The sequence below is a fragment of the Osmerus eperlanus genome, chromosome 25 (assembly GCF_963692335.1).
Source record: "Osmerus eperlanus chromosome 25, fOsmEpe2.1, whole genome shotgun sequence".
In the NCBI taxonomy this organism is placed as follows: domain Eukaryota; kingdom Metazoa; phylum Chordata; class Actinopteri; order Osmeriformes; family Osmeridae; genus Osmerus; species Osmerus eperlanus.
Window position 1 is genome coordinate 5,373,311 of NC_085042.1, and position 20,112 is coordinate 5,393,422.

The window sequence follows — 20,112 nt, forward strand, 5'->3', positions numbered from 1 at the left end:
ACATATTTTAACTATTTACGGTAGGCTACTGTACTACAGTACATCTGTCTGAGTGTAGGCTACTTTATACAGTCGCTGTGTAACAGGTCAACGCGGCACAGATAATAGTTTCCTTGGGGAAGAAGGAAACAAAATATCACACTGGGTTGTATGTCTTGCTAGTGGGTAGCCAGGCTCCAAATACGTATTTAAGATACAAAAGTTATTTTATTAGGTTCCATTTCCCCAAATTTGCACTAGTCACTAATAAGCATATGCTTATTAAAGGATATCCTTTCTCAGTTCTTCACAATCAATGCGAATTCAAAATGTATATTTTCTTGAATATTAGTATAATCTGAACAAAAAATCACGTTTCACAATGCCACCAATTAAGGTTGGTTCACTTTCCAAATTTAATCTATTAATCAATTGATTCAGTTTATAAGGACCTATCATTCCACTTGCACACATGTAAGAACAATCAGATAACAATGTTTTCGGGCAACAAAGCGTATCGTGACAGTAATGGCGGGTACATGCGCTGAAACATTTGTTGACAACTTCAGTGCTTGGTCATGGAACATCATGTAGCGGATCTCTTCTTACAAGCGTGACCTATAATGTAGCCTACCTACAGCCGCGTGGGAGCGGAGCCTATCCGTGATTTATAAACCTTTGACGGGACATCGACAAAGGCAGTTCAAGTTGTTGGCCTGCACCAGGACAGCGGAAAGGTCTACCTTGAAATCGCAACTGTAAGGACAGCAACGGAGTGAAGAGGCTGAAGCATAATCGTGAGTGATCAGCGTTTTGTCCTTAAAAGATTCTGAACTTCATTCAACTTGCACGTAACGATATGACCGTAGCGAGGTGGAAAAAAGTTCACAAAGCGGTTTATTTCAGAAATGTAATGTCGCTTTTGGAAATCACTTTACATTTTGCATCCACTCCATTGTCATCCCCATCATAACCGGTTGCAGAATATAAATCCTATTTGTGTGCTTGAACACATTTGAAATTGTTATCTATGCCCCCCCCCCCCCACACACACACACACACACACACACACACTCAATGTATCCTATTTTCTTGCAGTCTGGTCCTGATGAAGAATAGAAAGTCCAGCGGGCCTCTTCCCCCGGATGGGGGCTATGGCTGGGTCGTGGTCACCTCTGCCTTCTTCATCATGGGCCTCACAGCTGCTGTCTCCAAGAACTTTGGCCTCTTTTTCATGGAAATCCAAACCCATTTTGGGATCCTCACCAGCACTTTGTCATGGGTCAACTCCACCGCCATAGCCATGTTCCACCTTGGAGGTAAGGGGGAATGCATAACATTGTACAGCAACTGACACAGTCCAGTCACATACAGTAGGTGATCTTGTATGGAAATGGATACATGGATTACAATGAGTTATACACACTATGTTCCCACTCCAGTCACCCATCTCTCACTGCTAAAAAAGGTCTGCTAAAATACAAGAAAATTAACACTAAATTTGAAGAGAAAATGACTTAATACTAGTGAAATTATCTTGCTGCATGGACAGATAATTTTACACGACAAGATATCTTAAAATAAGTTGGTTCCAGTTTAGAAATAAGTAGGCTTAAGAATATACCCCAAATTAAAAGATAGAAACTATAGTTAATAATTTTTAAACAAGATAATAAATATTCTATTTCCAGAACTAAGACTTTAAATCTTGGCAAGCCCAACAATTTACAGTGTATTTCGTTATACAGACATCATTAAATAAACACATTTAAATCATGTGCATCTCAAAGTTTCTCATTCCCTCCCCAGCTCCACTGGCCAGTGCTCTGAGCCTCCGGTTTGGCCACAGGTGGATGATCATGCTGGGCGGGCTCCTTATCTTCTCAGGGATGTTGCTGGCTTCTCTTAGTACCAGTCTGACAGAGTTGTTCCTCGGCATTGGCGTTTTGCAAGGTAGGAAGGAACCTGGATGATATATGTGGGATTGCTGTTAGTTAATCAAACAAGACAACATTTAATATGATAACAAAGCCTCTCTTGGAAGAGAAATTAACCTGAAACGTTAAAAAAAAAACACAAACACCCGAAACAGTCCACACTTCATGGCTAGGGTGGGTATATGGGGGCTAGGTATAGCTCAGTGGTAGAACATTTCAATCCAGATCGAGAGGTCACAAGATCATAATATTTTGCATGCATGACCAAAACATTGTTCTGTGAGTCACGTGACTCACTTGAATTTTAACCGACTCAAATCTGTGACATAGTACAAACATGACATAGTACAGTTCAGTTGTACAGTTCCCACACACACATGGAGAACCTGGACTTCAATTAGTCTCCTTCTTCCCTCCCAGGTTTGGGTCTGTCTTTCTGCTGGACACCAGCCAACAGCATGGTGAGTCACTACTTCCTGCGCTGGCGTCCCATAGCCTACGCCATCGCTAGCGCGGGGGAGTGCGTCTTTGCCATGATGTTCAGCCCCTTCTTCCAGTGGCTGATCGACACCTACACCTGGCAGGGCGCTCTGCTCCTCATCGGAGGCCTTCAGCTCAACCTCTGCGTCTGTGGTGCCGTTATGAGGCCCCTGGACACCCTCAAACCCCAGATCCCCGAACTAAACACAGAAACCACTGCCGACACACCTGTGGTTGTCATCCCGCCAAAGGAGAAGCCGAGCTTCCAGTGGTCTCTGCTCAGGAAACCTGAACTCGTCCTGTACATCCTGTTTGCCATATTTGCGGCTGCAGGCTTCTTCATCCCGCCCCTGTTCCTGGTGCCTTACGCTAGCAGTCTGGGGTTGGGGCAGTACTGGGCCGCATCCATCCTCTCCGTCATGGCCCTGGTTGACCTGGGCGGCCGTCTGGCCTGCGGCTGGCTGGCTAACATGAGGCTGATCAGGAATCTGCAGCTGGTCACCATGGTGGCGACCCTGCTGGGGGTCGTGCTGCTGCTGTTGCCCATCAGTCAGAACTACTGGAGCTTGCTGGTGTTCTCCTCGCTGTACGGCTTCTTTTATGGCAGTCTCGCGGCCGTGCACGTGACGGCAATTGTGGACATCGTGGGTCTGTCGAGGTTTGACAGCGGCCTGGGGCTTTTCATGCTCTTCAGGAGCATAGGAGGGTTTTTGGGACCACCTGCTGCAGGTAAGGAGTATTCTGTCAGTGTCGTGTCCGTGTGTCTGTCTTTGTCTCTATGGAGGGTGGTTTAGCTGATGTTGTTGTTCCTCACAAACCCCTTACCCTGTATCATTGAGCAGTGGTGAAGGCTTGTTTTCCCTCCTCAAGCCGCTTTTGTGTCTGTGGTCTGATGTTTCTCCTCTTGACACAGGTTGGCTGGTCGATTGGACGGAGGGTTTTGATGTCAGTTTCTACCTGTCTGGAATCAGCCTCATCGTGTCGGGTGTTTTCGTAGCGCTTGTCGATCATCTCGTGAGGAAAAGAGATGCGTCCAGCGACGACCAAGAGCCCAGCTCAGACCCCGAGGCGAGTGCAGGCAAGACAGGGGAGAAGCCTGAGGAGATTCTAAACAGCAACCTTTCATCTGAAGAAATCGCATGACCCCTTTGTTTTAAACAAGTGACTTTGTGGGTTTTGGAGGCTTTAAGATCACACGGCGGATGACTGTGTCAAGGAACATTCCAGCAGGTATTGATGCATGTTCACGATTCATTTGTATAAATCCCTATGCTGAGTAGCTGACAAAATTCTTTAGGAGGTACTATTTTACTTTGAATTGAACAACAGTCTTGACAGAAATTGATATATTGAGCAGTTTTCTCACTTTTTAAATTGGTTGTGATTATTTGTTTGTGTGCTTTGCCTACAATTAGAGAGTTGGTGAACCTTCTTGTACTGTATTATCATCGAAACATCACATGATCTCAGGGGACATGCACTCAATTATTACTTATTTATCAACATCAATCATGACACATCTTGACTAACTGGTTATTTCAATACCTTGCCTTCAGTTAACATCTCACACATTAAAGAAAAATAATCTAGAATCAGTCAGCAATAACAGGAAGTAATCCTAACTCATGTTGTATGAATCTGTTTGTCTGACAGGTGGGGTAGTGGATGAAGTGTTAAAACTACTGCCTCAAAATATTGCAGCATGTATGCAAAAGAATATTGCACAGAGACAATCCAGTATTATTGTCTTAAGCAGCTGAGTGAGTCTTGAGGCTCTGTATGAAGATGTGGTTCCTAATACAATTTGTACTGTCGTACACTTGCAATCAGTGCCTATTTTATTGCCTGTTACTAAATGAAATGTTGTTGATGTTTTCTGTTGCCTTATCTTGTTTATTATGTTTACTGTATGCACCTGCCCAAGTAAATTCCTTGTTTGTAACCACTTACTTGGCGATTAAACACTATTCTTATTCTGATTTTTATTTTTATTTTTTATTATAATAATTCCATTTATTGTGTAACAGTAAATGTTAAAATAGTTAAACAATTTAACAGAAGGATGTTCTAAGGAGGAGAATAATAGTACAGCTGTTTTTTTATGTGTAATTTATTATTTTATCTCAACATATTTAAATATATTATATACTGTCTACTGCATATATATGATATAATAATAAATGGACCATGGCATCATATATATAATGGTATACTTCTTTTTAAACTGTCTATTGTGGCAGCCACCAGGGAACGTTAACAGTCCCTTGTTCACAGGAGGGCAACATTCTAAATTTGCATTCTTGTCCAAAAATATGTGCTAAGTTTAATTTGTGTACATTAGAGTTCACTGTATATTATAAAATATACACTATGGCCCCTTTTTCCCTGACATGGGTTAAGCCTATTCCTAAAGTAAGTGAAAACGTCAATGAAGATTTCCATTGAAAACGTTTTTTGGCTATGACTAGGCTTAATCCATGTCTGGGAAACTGGGCCTATATTTTAGGGCATACGCTAAAGTTTACTCGAGGAAAACAACTTCAGTGAGGCCTTCAAATGAGTTGCTTAGGTCTATTGTTCAATAATCAGTCATCCCATTTCTCATGTGAGCTACAAATATAATTGAAATACTATTGTAGTTGCCTTCTGCTATCTTGATTTGGTAATCGTCAACTGGGTTCAACATTCAAGGTTCAACTGTTTTCTCCTGAGAAGTTGGGTTAGACTGCTCACAGCCTGGTAGCCTGTCAACCCGGAATAGTTCATTACCATACCAGAGGGGAAAGCATACCCAAGGATAATTATAGCCTGTCTTATGCAATTCTACCATGCTTTAGGCTCTCACATAAGTCTTAAGGTTAAGTGACAGTCATATACATGTTTTTGAAGTCAGAGAAGGCATTTAATACTGATTTCTGAAGACTGGTTAGTGGTATTAGCCATGATATTAAATGGATTAATTTCCCATTGGCTTTCATCATTTATTTGAAGTAGGCTTACTGAAAAACACCTTGAGTAGTGGTAAGCCTTATTTAAAGGCCAATTAGTTGAAGAAGAAAGTAAGCTACTAGCGAACAAAAGTCACAAGACTTAAAATAGGCACTCATTTTGTGTTCTTTAATCTTACAGCCTAGTCTTGAAATGCCTTGACATCTTATGATAGGATAACTTAATGTCAAAAACACTTACCTAAAATGAAACCTATAATACAGGTGAGCGTCTGCTAAATTACTAAATGTAAATTATTTTATCAAGCAATGGTCTGGTTTGTGAGAGCCTTCCGTTATATTCCACTAGGTGGCAGCATTGTAAAAAGAAACACCAAAAGTACATTCCTCAGACAGCGCTTGAAGTTTAGACTGTGTGCCAAACTCTGCAATTATGGAATTAGCACATGAACTCTAGGTGGTGAGTGATTTGTGTTATTTCATGATTCCTGAGGAGGACATTAATTCAGTGTCAGGCCTAACCGTTCTGAGACACAGATAAACAATTCAGGGGGAAAAATAAATCCTGGCCCCAGGTCTTCCCTACATCTTGGTGGCAAATGTCCAGTACATAGCTTGACTTATCCAGAGTCTTGGTGGTAAGATTCTGTAAAGGCACATTGATATTGGTATTTACATGAACAAAAACTTACAGGTCATGCTTTCCTAGTGAAAATGATGACATGTGGACATATTCTGTAAATAGGCGATGAAGTTGGATGTAGTAATATTCAGTCCCTCCAATCTTTAAAACATTTCTTGTTTCATGGCAATATAAGCTACATGCTTGCATGGTAAAGTGATCTGCACCAACTAGAATGAGACACACAACACAGGTCTAGATCCAGACAACGTTTAATACATGTATTTTTCTACAAGAAAATGAAAACAAATCACTAAGATTAGAAAACAACATTCTTCATAAAATGTCTTAACATTAAAGGCTAGAGCTATTACACAGGCAAGTGTAAAAAAGAAATACACAAAATTAATATATAAAAAAACAAACATCTAATCCACGAGTGGCAGCTATTAAATCAGATGTCTTGGAGCATAAGCAGAGCTGAGGGAGAGTCAAAGCAACTATTTGTACAACACAGAAAATGGAGGCACCAAGAACATGGGAAACACAGTGGAAGGAAATAAAAAGTTGTTCTTTTATCTTCATGTACGATACAGTCATGGGGTTTCTGCGCTTTTGGAAGCATGTGAGGATGTGGGTGTTTGAACTGGCGGGGGGGGGGGGGGGGGCGGGGGGGCTCAAGGTCAGGAAGACGCCCTATTCTCCTCATAGGGAGACTCATACACGTCCATGGGGGGGCAGGTGCACACCAGGTGCTGGTCGCCGTAGATGTCATCAATCCTGGAGATGCTGGGCCAAAACTTGGTCTCAGGCCTCACAAAGGGCTTAGAGGTGGAAGGGAGGGAAGAGGTTATTGATCATTAAACAATATGTAAATACATATATTGTGAGATGAAATGAAATGTGACATTGAATTGACGGAAAGACTAAAAGTCTAAAATCGTGTTAAGTGGAAGATTCGTGCCGGTTTGAAGTTGGTGACACTGACGTGGGTGTGCGCACGTGTTGGGTGTGTGTGCACGTGTTGGATGTTTGTGCCAGGGATTCAGGGACACTTACCAAGGGGAAGGCGGCAAATTCCCTGGAGTACGGTCTGTCCCAGGTGGAGGAGGAGATGCAGGCCAGGGAGTGAGGGGCCATCTGTGGATGTGTACACACACACACACACACACACACACTTAGATGGCAGCTTCCATTGCCACATTCCTAATGCAGGATTTCACACGGGATTGAAGCCTACTAAGTGATGGACTGGACACAAAGACACTGCAACCAAAACACACACACACCAACCAGGCCTGTCTGGTACCTTGAGGGGGTTAATACGCGAGTCCATCCTCCCTTCTTCGATTTCGGCTATTTCCTGTCTGATGCCCTTGAGAGCGTCGCAGAAGCGGTCCATCTCAGCCTTGTCCTCAGACTCTGTGGGCTCAATCATCAGGGTACCAGTCACCGGCCACGACATGGTGGGGGCATGGAAGCCTGGGAGGGAGGGAGGGAGGGTATTTTTTTATGATAGGTTAGTATTCACAGCTGCATCTCTCATTTGAATGTTGGAATATTTTGTGTCGACTACTGGACCGTGGACATTCAGAAAATCCTACTCTTTGTACATTCATTGATACTATATATCTAATGTATACTGTGTTCATTATAACTATTAGGTGACCTCACCATAATCCTGCAGCCTTTTGGCCACATCCACTGCTTCTATGTTGGCGGTCTTCTTAAACGGTCTCACGTCCAAAATGAACTCATGAGCCACAAACCCTGTGGACCCAAACAATGAAATCAGTTGATTAGCGGAGAACCTTCACCTCTTTTCAAGTTAGTGTCAAAAAACAAAAAGGTAAACTGAGTGCAATAATGCTTCCGGGTAAACATGTCTGACCTTTCCTGCCCTTGAACAGGATCTTGTAGTGGTTCTCCAGCCTCTTCGCCATGTAGTTGGCGTTGAGGATGGCCACTTCTGTGGCATGGACCAGGCCCTTGGATCCCATCATCTAAACAGGAGCACCAACACCCGTTTTAAACACATCCAAAAGACCCCAACACAGACGACCTTGACTGTAATCGGGTTTAGCGTTTCGACTTTTCCCCCTACAGTTACTTCCTAGTCTTCCAACAGGAAGGAACAACGTTTTCCTGAACTGGCCACCTGTCTGAAGACAAGATGAGGCGTCTCCTGGTCTTGCTCACCTTGATGTATGCCCAGGAGATGGGCAGTATGGCACTGGAGCCCCAGGGGGCAGCACTGATTGTGCCCAGGGATCTGCTGGTGTTCCCAGACTGCATGTTGACCACAGGGTGGCTGGGAAGGAATGGGGCCAAATGCTCCTTCCTGGTAACACACATACACATTAGCATTCTAGTATTATAAACAAATGCTAACAAATCACATTAAGAATGTTTCTATTCTGTATGATGGGAGTCTTATGGACTCAAAGACGAGGTTTATGTTCTGGGATGTGTTGAACGCTGTCGAACTGAACACATTCCTGGAAACAATCTACAATAAACGTCCCACCGTGCCAGTGCAGACAAAACAAACATTTGAATCACAACAACGATATCCCCTGCCTCATGAGGGTTAGGATGAGGACACTTACACCCCGATAGGTCCCATCCCTGGTCCTCCACCACCATGAGGAATGCAGAAGGTCTTGTGGAGGTTCAGGTGAGACACATCGGAACCGTAGTCTCCAGGACGACACAGACCCACCTGTAGAGGGCAGAGCAGAGTGAGGTGAACACCTGGTGACATCCAGTAAGAAAACAGCCAACTGTTAGCTTCTTGCCCCTCAACATCTTTGTGAGGATTTGTCTGTATTCTTGTGTATTCCAAGCCAAAAAGAGATGGCAAAATCAAACTGCCCCAGGGCCAAATCAGGTCTTGGTAGGTTTCCTTGATGTCTAACAACCCTCCACTATGGACAAATAAGGCACAATTTTCCCATGTGAATAATACCAGTGTGAATAATATGACACAAAGTTCCCTTCCAAGGTTCACACTCCTTGTATCAGGCGAGACACGCCTACACACACACACACGCACACACACACTATCAGCCAGGAGGAGAGACAGAGCACAGAAGGAGGACATGGAGGTGGGGGGCCGTAGATTGTCTGCCATTGGTGGAAGGAGGCCTGAGGTCATGACTTTTATCTACATATTTCAAAGTTCAGCGATTCAAAGGTCACTGTCCGTCTGCACTCCCAAGGTACAGGAGGCCCGCGTGAGACAGTAGAGCTACAAGACAACTTTATAACTTCTATGGACGGCTGCCAATAGTTTTTCGCTGAGCACTCGTCATTGATATTGAAAGGCTGTACTTGCGGGATGGAGGGGAATGTTGAGTGCAATTTGTAAAGAGGGTGGCCACAATTTTGCATGTTGTTGTGTTTTTACAAGCCTGTCCATTCCCGGTCCGGGAGATCCGCCGATCTCGAGGTGTTCAATCCAACCGGGATCCAGCAAACCGAATTCTAACAAATCAGGTGATCGACAAGAAACAAAACGAGAAATCATTCAGTTCTCACCTGGGCGTTCATGTTGGCACCGTCCAGGTAGACCTGTCCACCGTTCTGGTGGATGAGGTCACAGACGTCACTGATGCTCTCCTCAAACACGCCAAAGGTGGAGGGGTACGTCACCATCATGGCCGCTAGGTTGGCCTTGTGTTTGTCCACCTGAGAGTAGGGAACACGGAACAGATTACGAGACACCAAGACCCCTGGGTAGAATGTCCAGAACCCACCTCAATGAAGGTTATCATGCGTAATCACAATAAAGAGATTGTCCATGACAATGGTAATGCTTAAATATACAATAGGTGAATTGCTTTTTGATGTAGATTGTATTGAAATGCGTCTTACCAAAGCCTTTAGGTGTGCTATGTCAATGTTGCCGTCCTTGTCCACCTCTACAACCTGGACCTTCATGCCCGCCATCTGGGCGCTGGCTGGGTTGGTGCCATGGGCAGACTTGGGGATCAGACAAACCTAACGAAAGCGGAACATGAAGAAGAATATTCGCTTTTAACAATCATCGTTTTTTCTCACTCATGTGGACTGTCTTGGAGCCAGCATGTCATGCCACCATGACATGAGTTGCATGACACCACGAGCAAAGAAATGGTGTTGAACTGGCATATTTGCAAGTCATTGACAGATTTTACACCTTATTAGGGAGATGTGTTCCTGGTAGCATTGCCACACAAGGCCACAGAGAAAAGACCTGTGTGTCCACGTTAGGTCACGTTTACATAGCTAGCACTTTCCACAGTGACTTGTTCCCAAAGTCTTAAAAATCACCAAATATGGAATCTTGAAATGAAATGACCTTCAGAAAGCCTACGGCAGCTTCGCTCTTATTTGCACAACCTCTCACAGTTTGGACCCTGGCTGTTTCCATGCATCATGGAAGGGAGTTGTGAAAAGAAAACGGAAAAATTATAGGACAGGAAAGCTACTTGAACAAGCAATCTAATCTCTGGTGTTGTCTATCACATTCCATTCTCCACATGTGCTCGAACCACCGACATGCAGCACAATGACACTCAGGTGGTGCTGTTAAACTTTGCCAGAGCAATACACAGAACCTGTATCCCTGGTCCCATAGAATGACTTTCTTTTCTTTGCCGTCTGACATCTTGCATGTCAATCATTGCCAGCTTTACAACTCATTTTAGCAGATATGAATAGTAGCTGATATGAATAATTGCTGACTGGAGAATTTTAAGAACCATTTATTCTTGTTATTCTACAGGATGGAACTTACTGTTCGGTGGGTTTCTCCTTTTGAGTTCAGATAGGCTTTTATGGCTGCCAGTCCGGCATACTCCCCCTGAGCACCACTGGAAAACAAAGTTGAGAGTATTAAGTAAAGGTCCTGCCTCAGCAATCAAGCCTACAAGGATTAAAGGTCAGCCTGCAGGCTTTACAAATAGATATATACATGGTAATACTATCTTTCCAGATAAATGTGGCACTCTTGTAACTCACTGTTCATTAGCCTATCACTGCCAATAAGTAACAGGGCACTTTGGGTTCCATGCTACATGTTCCAAGACAGCGATCTGGAACATTTATCTCCTACCAAAGGACAACACCTAGGGGCCTATTAACCCCCCCCCCCACCCCCCAGAGGCAGGAGAACCCCCTGGGGAGCTCCTAGCAAGGTTCCCTACTCTTTTTCTTTACCGTGAGCTGTTTACATCCGTTTATTTTGGGTGTTGACATATATTGGGCATCTGTAAAGCCCTTTGTAAAACTGCCAAAAAAAGGCTATTCAAATACAACTTGATTGAATGCCATCAAACCAAAGAGGAATCCATTGTCTGTTGCATATTATTAAATCAATATTCTCCAAGGGATTGGGGCCCAGTGCTCATGGTGGGAGGGGGGGGGGGGGCAGGGGGGGATAGGTGGAGGGGGTCTTGCCTGTTGGGTTGAAAGGAGATGTTGTCGTAGCCTGTGATCTCACACAGGTCCCTCTCCAGCTGTCTGAAGAGCTGTTGATACCCCTCGGCCTGATCCAGAGGCACAAACGGGTGCACGTTGGCAAACTCCTTCCAGGTGATGGGCTGAGAAGAGAGAGAGAGAGAGAAAATAGAGAGGGGAGAGAGAAAAAAGGAGGAGAAGGAAAGGAGAGGGGAAAGGATGGGTTAGGAGAGGGAGGGGAAAATTATGAAAACACATGGCCCAAGACCCTTTTACCTACAAAGATATGGCTACCGATATATTATATTATATCAAATGTGAATAAATAAAGTCCAGTTCATAGACATAATGAACTCACCATCAGCTCTGAAGAACTGTTTAGCTTCATGGTACATGAGCCCTTGAATAGAATAGAAACAAAGTCATGTTTTTCAAATCAAATCCATTTTCATTTGTATAGGCTTCTCTACATGCAATGTAAACAGAGGGCTCCATCGATGCCCACAGAGCAGGAACTCTTTGGCCCCGTTATCTGGCCTTATCTGCAGTGTGACAGACTCACCAGTGGGATCATGCTGTGAACCAGGGAGATGTCCTTGTTCTCCAGACGCTTCATATAGCGCACAATGTTGGTCTCAGAGTGATAGCTGTTATGGGACAGACAGAAATAGACGTCACCTTTGGACTACAAATATCGGTTCTATAAATCACCAAAATGATTAAGTGTCAGTGTCTACTTGACGTGCTTAATCGCATGGTTGTGTCACGATTAGGGTGCAGCACAACGTCGAAAAGGCTTTAACAGTCCTTGAATTATTATACATTTAGCAGATACTTTCACCCAAAGCAACTTACACACAAGTGCATATTAGGAAGACCAGCAGATAATCAAGGATCAGAAGTGTAATATCGTGAGATCAGATGAATTGCCACGCTGAGACTGGTGTCTGGCCAACAGGCCATGACATCGTAATGGACGTTATCATCTAAAATCACAGCCTGCTCTTTGCAAACAGTTTTCCCCCTAGCTAGTAGCATGGCATGGACGAACCTGTTGAACACGGTGTGCGAAAGGTACTTGCTGGTCCTCTTGAAAGGACTTCCCATGATGCCCTTAACCCTCTCTCCCATCTTCTCAGCAATCAGCTCCTGAAAAGTGGGACACGTAAATAGATTACATACATTTAAATGTAAGATAATGTGATATCTTCATTTAGAATACACTTTTCATCCAATGCAACGTACAAGCGACTGGACATTTGAACCTGAAACTTTTTGATCTGCATTCAAATGCTATAACACGGAGCTATCCATATCCTTATACAAACAACTATTTGAAATGAAAATGTTTTTATGCAATCTGAATCCTATTCTATAATATTGTATTGGGAATGTTCACAGTCTTGGGGAGATCTCGTAATTGTGTGTCGTGTCAAAACCTACAGCTGAAGATTCGCATCCAAAGACCCAGAGCAGGTCGTCCAGATCCCTTTCAGTCACCGTCTCATCCAGAGACACACCCAGCTGTCAGGAAACAAAACACACGTCACCTCCCCGGATCCACCAGCCCCCTCCCCCCCTCCACTGCTCTGAGGGCAACACCTGACAGTCTACAGACACATTCTAGCTTCTGAGTCTGTATGTATATTATAACCTGACAATGAGCACAATCATTCCCTGATCATAGTCACCAGGTGACATTTTACAGTTACATTGCATTTATTTATCAGACACTTTTATATACTTTTAAGTGGTCCGGAGTATTGACAACAAAGCAGATCAAGCATCAGGAAGTGGAGGGGACACGTGTCCCTATGGCGACACCCGTGCGTGTCTATGTTCGCGGCGCCTCACCACTCCCTCGCTGAACACCCGCAGGTTGATCTCCCGCTGGACCGCCCTCTCCAGGATGTCCTTGGCCGCCACGCTGCAGTTGATTTTCAGCGTGTCGAAGAACATGTCGCTGTGCAGTCTGTGTCCCGCCCGCCTCAGACCTGAGTCATATGGGAGACGAAGAAGAAGAAATGAAGAGAAACAAAAAACACTGCTCTGAAAATATTCATCGTATTATTTGCCGCACTTCTGTTCCTTGATCTTCCGATTCTTCTACTTTCTATAGACACCGTTTATAAAATCGCTTTGGAAAATTAATAAGCTGATGAGAGGTGATCCATGCTTGATGTCAGGTTACAGGGTTTTATATCCATCTACCTTCGGCCAGTATGAGGGCAGCATTGTGAGTCCTCTCTGCGATGTGCTTCAGACCCTTGGGCCCATGGTACACCCCGTACATGGCGGCCATATTGGCCAGCAGTGCCTGAAAGAGCAACAAGAGAGAATCTGGTAAACTGATCAAATCAGTCAGTTCACTTATTGTCATTGAGTTGAATACAAAATACCCCTTAACGGCATCTTTGCCCTGTATCTCGGGTGTCAAGTGTGGTGGTACCTGTGCAGTACAGATGTTGCTGGTCGCCTTGTCTCTGCGGATGTGCTGCTCCCTGGTCTGCAGGGCCAGGCGATACACCTCCTTACCAGCTGCATCCCTGCAGGACGACAACAACACACCCCAATACATCAATCACATCCATGCCCGAGTCACGTTTCCAACACGTTTTTCCCATAAGAAGCCACAGGCGTTCCCAATGGGAAGAGCGTCACCTAGAACGTTTGTCAGTCGATAACGTCAATCCCGAGCCAACAACCGTCGCCGGCGTTCTCACCTGGTGACTCCGACCATTCTGCCGGGCATCATCCTGACCAGGCTGTCCCTGACGGAGAAGAAGGCAGCGTGGGGGCCACCATAGCAGAGCGGGACGCCGAACCTCTGGGAGCTGCCCAGGGTGATGTCCACGCCGAACTCCCCCGGCGGACGCAGTACGCAGAGGGCCAGCAGGTCCGTGGCGCAGCAGGCTAGGGCCTAGACAGAGGGGGGGGGGGGCAAACGTTTAGCCCTCCCTCTTGAGAACTGGGATACCAAAACCGATGACCGAAAACATACTCCCCCAAAAAATTACATGAGGCATTTTGTATGTCTATTTTACCTCAGCTTAGTTCACTACATTCATACGGTAATGTTGCGTTTTAAACAGTCGTCCTTCTTACCCCTCCCTTGTGAGCACGGTCCACTAAAGTGGTGAAGTCCTCCACCCTCCCGTCGGTGTCTGGGTACTGGAACAACACTCCGCTCACATCCTTCCCACTGAAGTCCATCTCGTGAGGCAGCTTCAGTTCAGTCTTCACCCCGATGTAACTGACAGTGAAGAAGAATCAGAGGGAGGATGGCACCTTGGTATGGAATTCTGACATTTGTGAATGAGTGAAGCCCTTATGGAGAATGGAGCAATATTTATTTCCTTTTATGAACGATGGTAATCATTGTGGTTTTGGTTTTTTTGCATACTTGGCTCTGGTCTGCACCACTGCAATGGTCTGAGGGTGGCAACGAGGGTCGATGTAAAACGTCCTTCTCTTGTTCTGTCTGTGGGGAACGTGCAGGAAGAAATTAGTTGCATTCATCCTCATGGTTAAGAGGTGACAAACATGTTATGGTCAGCAGTAGTACTTGAGAACAAAGACCATTCTGTTTCTTTGGTTACCAGTGAATATCTGTCATAAATAGTAGGGTCAAGGTCTGTTGTTGTCTAGCAGTAATTAATATGGTAAAAAGTATGTTCAGGTAACTATAGCTCTAGCCCAGAGAACTATGCAAGTCAGCGGTTACCTCATTAGTTATATGTAGTTAGCCACCTGTGGCAAGCTAGTAAGTCACTTGAGGCTAGCGAGCTAGCTACCCATCAATAGCTAGTTCGCTGCCTGCAACCAGCGGGTTAGCTACCTGTGACAGAGCTGCATGGCCTCTGCTGCAGCTGTGCCCTCATCCAAGAGGGAGGCGTTGGCCACTGCCATTCCGGTTATGTCGCAGATCATGGTCTGGTAGTTGAGCAGAGACTCCAGGCGACCCTGAGCGACCTCAGGCTGATAGGGAGTGTACTGGGTCACCCTGGTCAGACAAGGACACAGACAGACACACTTAAACATAAGAAATGAACCGTGCAGGTCATTGACGAATCATGAGACTTGAGGTATGGCGAGTTTTGGGGATAATACAAGCCCTAATACGCTCAAAGAAGTTCATTATTTTACTTGAGATACGTCTTAATTCTCCGCTTGGCTGGAACTGGATAAAAATGAAATCACAAGATCCTGCATGTGAGGAGGTTAATCAATTCAGGACAAATCTAAACCAGGCACTTGAGATTCAGTCACAAGTTTGACAATTAACAGCAAGCTATTCTGCAGTACAGAAATTGCTTAAATGACCAGCAGAACCCTTTCAATTGGCCGACAATGCAACTGCAGAAGTGACTAAAAACTGCTGACTATTCACGTGAACGTCTTCTGGGAGACTTTGTATCCGTCTCGGCAATGGTGAAGTTCTCCTTGCTGTGAGTGTGCGAGATGATCTATTCTGTACAAATAATAATGTACTTAAAGCATATGCTTTGATCTAATATAGTTCAAGGGGGATGTGAACCTGAAATCCATTGACCTGCAGTTAAATGCTTTAACCACTGAGCTATACCTATTGTATCCCCTGTTCTAGCAAGTATACTCACCATCCTGAGTTCTCCAGCAGGTTTCTTTGTATAGGGGGCGGTACAGAGCAGTTGTAGTAGCCCATCCCAATGTAGGACCTCCACACTGCGTTCTTAGACGCAATCTTCTGAAGCGACTCCAGAACTTCATTTTCACCTACAAAAACAATACATTTACACAAAACATAAAAAGCATGTGTGCAAAACTTAGTTCTTCTAAATTCTGCAAGGCTTTCAGTGTCTAGTCGAGGCAAATTCTGTCTGCTGTGTATTATTGTGGCGAGGAAGAATGTACATTGTCTATCCATTTCTCAAATGCAGTTTGTGAAATTATAAATATTAACTCATTTTTATGGACTTGTTTCTGATAAATGGTTATTTAGCTCAATTTCCCTCTGCTGGAAGAGAGTTCTGCCAATGCAAACTGAGGCACTGAGATTCCTCAGGCGTTCCTTCGCTGCTTAGCAACTCACTCGGCAAGGAATGGACAATACAACTAGTTGGAAACAAGGGTCTATGTTCAACACGGGAGGTCTTCACGTCAGTTATGGTAGATAGTAGACAATGAACCCCTTTTGCAGTGCTTAAAATGACTGACGGCACATCTTGTGGAAAATGTTCCTTTATGTTTCAAAACAAACTTGCCGATTTAGACCCAGGGAGTAACACTAGGCATATCTGAAAAATGTAACTTTCAATCATAAACAGGTGAACTGATGCTAATCTGAGTCCACACAGAAACAGAGCTGGAACATGCTTCACTGGTGGAGACAGTTTTCCCAGGGTCCCAGAGTTCCTCGGAGCAAAAGAAAAGCCTGATTCAGAGCCATCCAGCACATCTATTGTTGAATGGAGAATCCCTCACTGGCTTAGCTAACCAAACCCTCCAGAGCTGAACAAGCAAAAACCAGTGTGACCTCTCCAGTCCAGTCCAGAGCTTGTTATACATGATGGAGCTTGATCTCTGATCTCAGTGTCCACAGGAGGCGCTCTGTCTCCTGCCAGGCCACAGTTATAAACAAGAAAATTTACTTAATTGGCCTGCTTGGTCAAATAAAATAACTTTTGTCACAGAGGCAGATGAACTGAAGTTGGTATTGAAAGAAAACCAGGCCTCTGGGATCCATTCAACTTTCAAAGTAACTGAATCGCCTTTTAAGCTTCTTGGATCAAGAAACTGTTTTGAAAAACAACATCTCAAAAATATACTTGTGTGTGCTGTGGTTCCTGAGGTATTTTATTTTATATTACACCTGCCCAATAGGACAGTAGAGTAAGTAAGCGGTGTAACCACTAAGGTGATTCACTTAATTCCTGTTCAGTCAGGGCAGTGAGGGCCAGTGTGCTAATCATAAAGGTATACAAATATTGTTTACATGATGAATATGATGAGTTGGGCATGATTAAACTTGCTGCAAGATACATGATCAAATCTGTACAACCGTTTACAGAACATGGGTAAATGTGAATAGGAGAATGTATGAGTGGGAGTATGTGTGTACATTACAAATATGGTGCATTGTTGTTAGCAAACTAATTATTATGTTGTAATTGATTAACTAATTCTCAAACCATGTCATGTCTGTACGCTATACAAAAACGAACTTCAATAGGTAGGCTAATTCAATTTGAGTAACCTACACTAAAAACGTATTTATCTTCCTTAAGTACATGATTTCCTATTGCTTTACAGCCCAAAAACTCCCATGTTGTTTAATAATTTTGTTGTTGTTATTTCTATAGTTTTTCCCCTCCCTCTAACAGAACATGTTTTATTACACATTAGCCTATGTCTTGCTCTTCTCGTGCATGTCTGGTCTAGATTGTTCAGCGTTATGTCAGAACTACGCTTCGTAAGTGTTTTGTGGACAATAAAACCATCAGTGATTGTAAAACGTTTCAAACGGTCCTTCACTTTGCTTAAAGTGCTTAAAAACACATTTGGCTACTATTCAATGTAAAACGTAACCATATCAACATTTTTAATATGAAAGCCCATATATCAGCAAAATTGCACATTTTACGAATATCGTGTGGCACGTTTGAACACTTCATTCGACTGTGATGTAATGTTAACGCTATAACCAGATTGAACTGGACTTGAGACAGGAGCTCAAGGCTGAACTTTACACTCCAATTGCCATCCTATTAGCATCGGCTTCCCAACAGGAGATTGGTGCTGCTCGTTGAGTTTCGCAAAAACAACTCCAAATATGTTCAAAGGAAGACTTAACGAGGAGCGCTTCAGTATGGCACACAATGGAAGAGCAACCTACATTGCAACCACGGTGTGGCTTGATTTACGACCGTATCATGGCAAAAACCGACCAATGCACAGAATAAGATACATTATTTTACACAAAATAGATGCTGATACATTTAAGAAATCAATGTTATGGACTAGGCTACATAGATAAATGGGTATTTAAACCTTTCAAACACATTTGTCCCGAGGACAGATTTTTTTAATAAGGACCTTGTGATAAAGAAACTTACAAAGTGGATCATCCATTTTCATACTTTTCTGAATACGGATGGACGCCGGAACTGTATTTTCTATCAACTGAGCGATGGACTGGAAAGAGAGAATAGGGTAGTTATTAAAATGACGAAAATATTTAAAGTTTCCCCCTTTCTGTCATACCATACTTTGCACATCTTATATTAACAATAAAAAAACAATTCTGATTCTGATGACACATGGGTTATAAACAAAGAACAGCTATTTACTATACATTATGAAAATGTTTGGGCACATTACCTCAAGTCCGAGGGTATCCAGCATCTCTCTTTTCTCTTTGTCACCTGGACCAATATGTCTCTCCGCAAAATCATCATGTCTTGGCAGAAGTCTTTCAATCTGTCGGGAAGAAGTGAACGCTGCAGATGTCCGTAGACCCCGAACTGTTGCGGAGGCAGCATGATTTTGGCTTCTACACAGCAGAAGTTTTCCAAATGCGTGGCTTTTACCACTTAAATGTCTGCAATGTGCATGGGGATTAACCGACTTGGCGAAGATGATTCCCCAAGACTTTGCACAGCTTTGCATCTTGAGACCCCTAAATGATCTGTTTAGAAAGGAATCTTTCCCTCTGCTCTCAAATGAATCACCCCGAGACTGATGTGAATTCTCCACAAGACTCTGACAACTACTTAAACCGCTGAGTTTATTCACCGCCCAGTTGCATAAGAATTGACCAATCGATAAGTGAGATGTCGCTGACGCTCTGACGAGCCCCACTCAAACAGCTGCATAACTTTCTCACGTGGCCTCTATGTGTAAAACCAAGGAACAACACTGTTAGAGAATATAAGGATCGAGTGTATTAAACTAATGTGAAAGGACAATTAAACGTATCTGCTAAATGCATATATGTAAATGTATCATTATAGAAGCAATATGATTGATAGCTCTGCCAAATGATATGATAAGCCACTAGTAATTGGACGAAAAAGCAAAGAAGACTGGGTATCAAAAAGACTAAGATCCTCGATTATCAAGATAACTAGAGAAGTTGAAACCAAAAGGAGTGAAAGTCTTTTAACAAGAGCTTTGATTCATGTTCATCCCTTTCACATCGACTTATCAAAGTAATGTCTCTTGTAGCAAGTTACAGGGTTATATGGCTCCACCTACAGTAGCCCTCTAAACACTTTGTTTTACCGAGGCAGTCATCCATTCACTGAAATAAATGAATAGGATACAAACTTTTTGATTGGTCATCAAACAATATTGCATAATAATCCCGGACTAGAATTCACACATATACTAGGAATTTAGATAGTACTTCGGAAATGTGCTCCTTTGAAATGTTTAAGAGTGGGTGTTGAAGGCTCCTACTGAACTAAACATACATACCTAGGTGAAGTCCTATCTTGCATGCTCACAAGTGTACAAACGCCTTAAAGTCACTTAACATGATCATGATACACACATTGGGGTATACTAATAGGTAGATTGTATTGTTGCTATACAAGTACATATTGATTCAATCTGTAAATGCCTGCAATGCTTTGCTATTTTATCAGCAACCAACAGGAATTATTTTCATGCTAGTCACACGTGGAATGTCTGATAATAGTTACTGTCCGAGTATAGGAAAAAT

The 20,112-nt window shown here is 43.4% G+C and overlaps 2 protein-coding genes across 4 annotated transcripts in view; one reads left to right on the forward strand and one right to left on the reverse strand.

Annotated features, from left to right (window-relative positions):
* The window catches only part of gldc (glycine dehydrogenase (decarboxylating)), a 133,824-nt gene extending 114,676 nt beyond the window's left edge, over positions 1-19,148 (reverse strand). The window contains exons 1-25 of one of the 2 annotated variants that reach the window (XM_062451647.1): positions 18,768-19,148; positions 18,503-18,581; positions 16,028-16,163; positions 15,247-15,411; positions 14,812-14,889; positions 14,514-14,661; positions 14,132-14,328; positions 13,858-13,954; positions 13,620-13,725; positions 13,263-13,402; positions 12,852-12,932; positions 12,460-12,557; positions 11,971-12,055; positions 11,767-11,808; positions 11,409-11,551; positions 10,747-10,822; positions 9,843-9,968; positions 9,507-9,656; positions 8,576-8,688; positions 8,166-8,307; positions 7,858-7,969; positions 7,641-7,736; positions 7,276-7,448; positions 7,026-7,106; positions 6,644-6,790 (exon numbers count right to left, since the gene is read on the reverse strand). In XM_062451647.1, coding sequence (XP_062307631.1) covers positions 6,650-6,790; positions 7,026-7,106; positions 7,276-7,448; positions 7,641-7,736; positions 7,858-7,969; positions 8,166-8,307; positions 8,576-8,688; positions 9,507-9,656; positions 9,843-9,968; positions 10,747-10,822; positions 11,409-11,551; positions 11,767-11,808; positions 11,971-12,055; positions 12,460-12,557; positions 12,852-12,932; positions 13,263-13,402; positions 13,620-13,725; positions 13,858-13,954; positions 14,132-14,328; positions 14,514-14,661; positions 14,812-14,889; positions 15,247-15,411; positions 16,028-16,163; positions 18,503-18,581; positions 18,768-19,055 — 3,093 coding nt within the window. In that variant the 5' untranslated portion in view covers positions 19,056-19,148 and the 3' untranslated portion in view covers positions 6,644-6,649. Of the gene's footprint in view, positions 1-6,237; positions 6,791-7,025; positions 7,107-7,275; positions 7,449-7,640; positions 7,737-7,857; positions 7,970-8,165; positions 8,308-8,575; positions 8,689-9,506; positions 9,657-9,842; positions 9,969-10,746; positions 10,823-11,408; positions 11,552-11,766; positions 11,809-11,970; positions 12,056-12,459; positions 12,558-12,851; positions 12,933-13,262; positions 13,403-13,619; positions 13,726-13,857; positions 13,955-14,131; positions 14,329-14,513; positions 14,662-14,811; positions 14,890-15,246; positions 15,412-16,027; positions 16,164-18,502; positions 18,582-18,767 lie in introns of those variants that run through there. The other variant, XM_062451646.1, reaches the window with a different exon arrangement.
* zgc:114041 (uncharacterized protein LOC574425 homolog) lies at positions 462-4,509 on the forward strand. 2 transcript variants are annotated; one of them, XR_009928547.1, is made up of 6 exons: positions 462-776; positions 1,078-1,298; positions 1,789-1,932; positions 2,337-3,125; positions 3,310-3,626; positions 4,050-4,509. XR_009928547.1 is itself a non-coding variant. In XM_062452048.1 (5 exons), exons 2-5 carry the CDS (start codon positions 1,088-1,090, stop codon positions 3,537-3,539), a joined length of 1,374 nt encoding a protein of 457 aa, XP_062308032.1. In that variant the 5' UTR covers positions 462-776; positions 1,078-1,087; the 3' UTR covers positions 3,540-4,509. The 2 variants fall into 2 exon arrangements, 1 of the variants encoding a protein (XP_062308032.1); XM_062452048.1 differs by having other exon boundaries at positions 3,310-4,509.
* Positions 19,149-20,112: the final 964 nt, after the last annotated feature.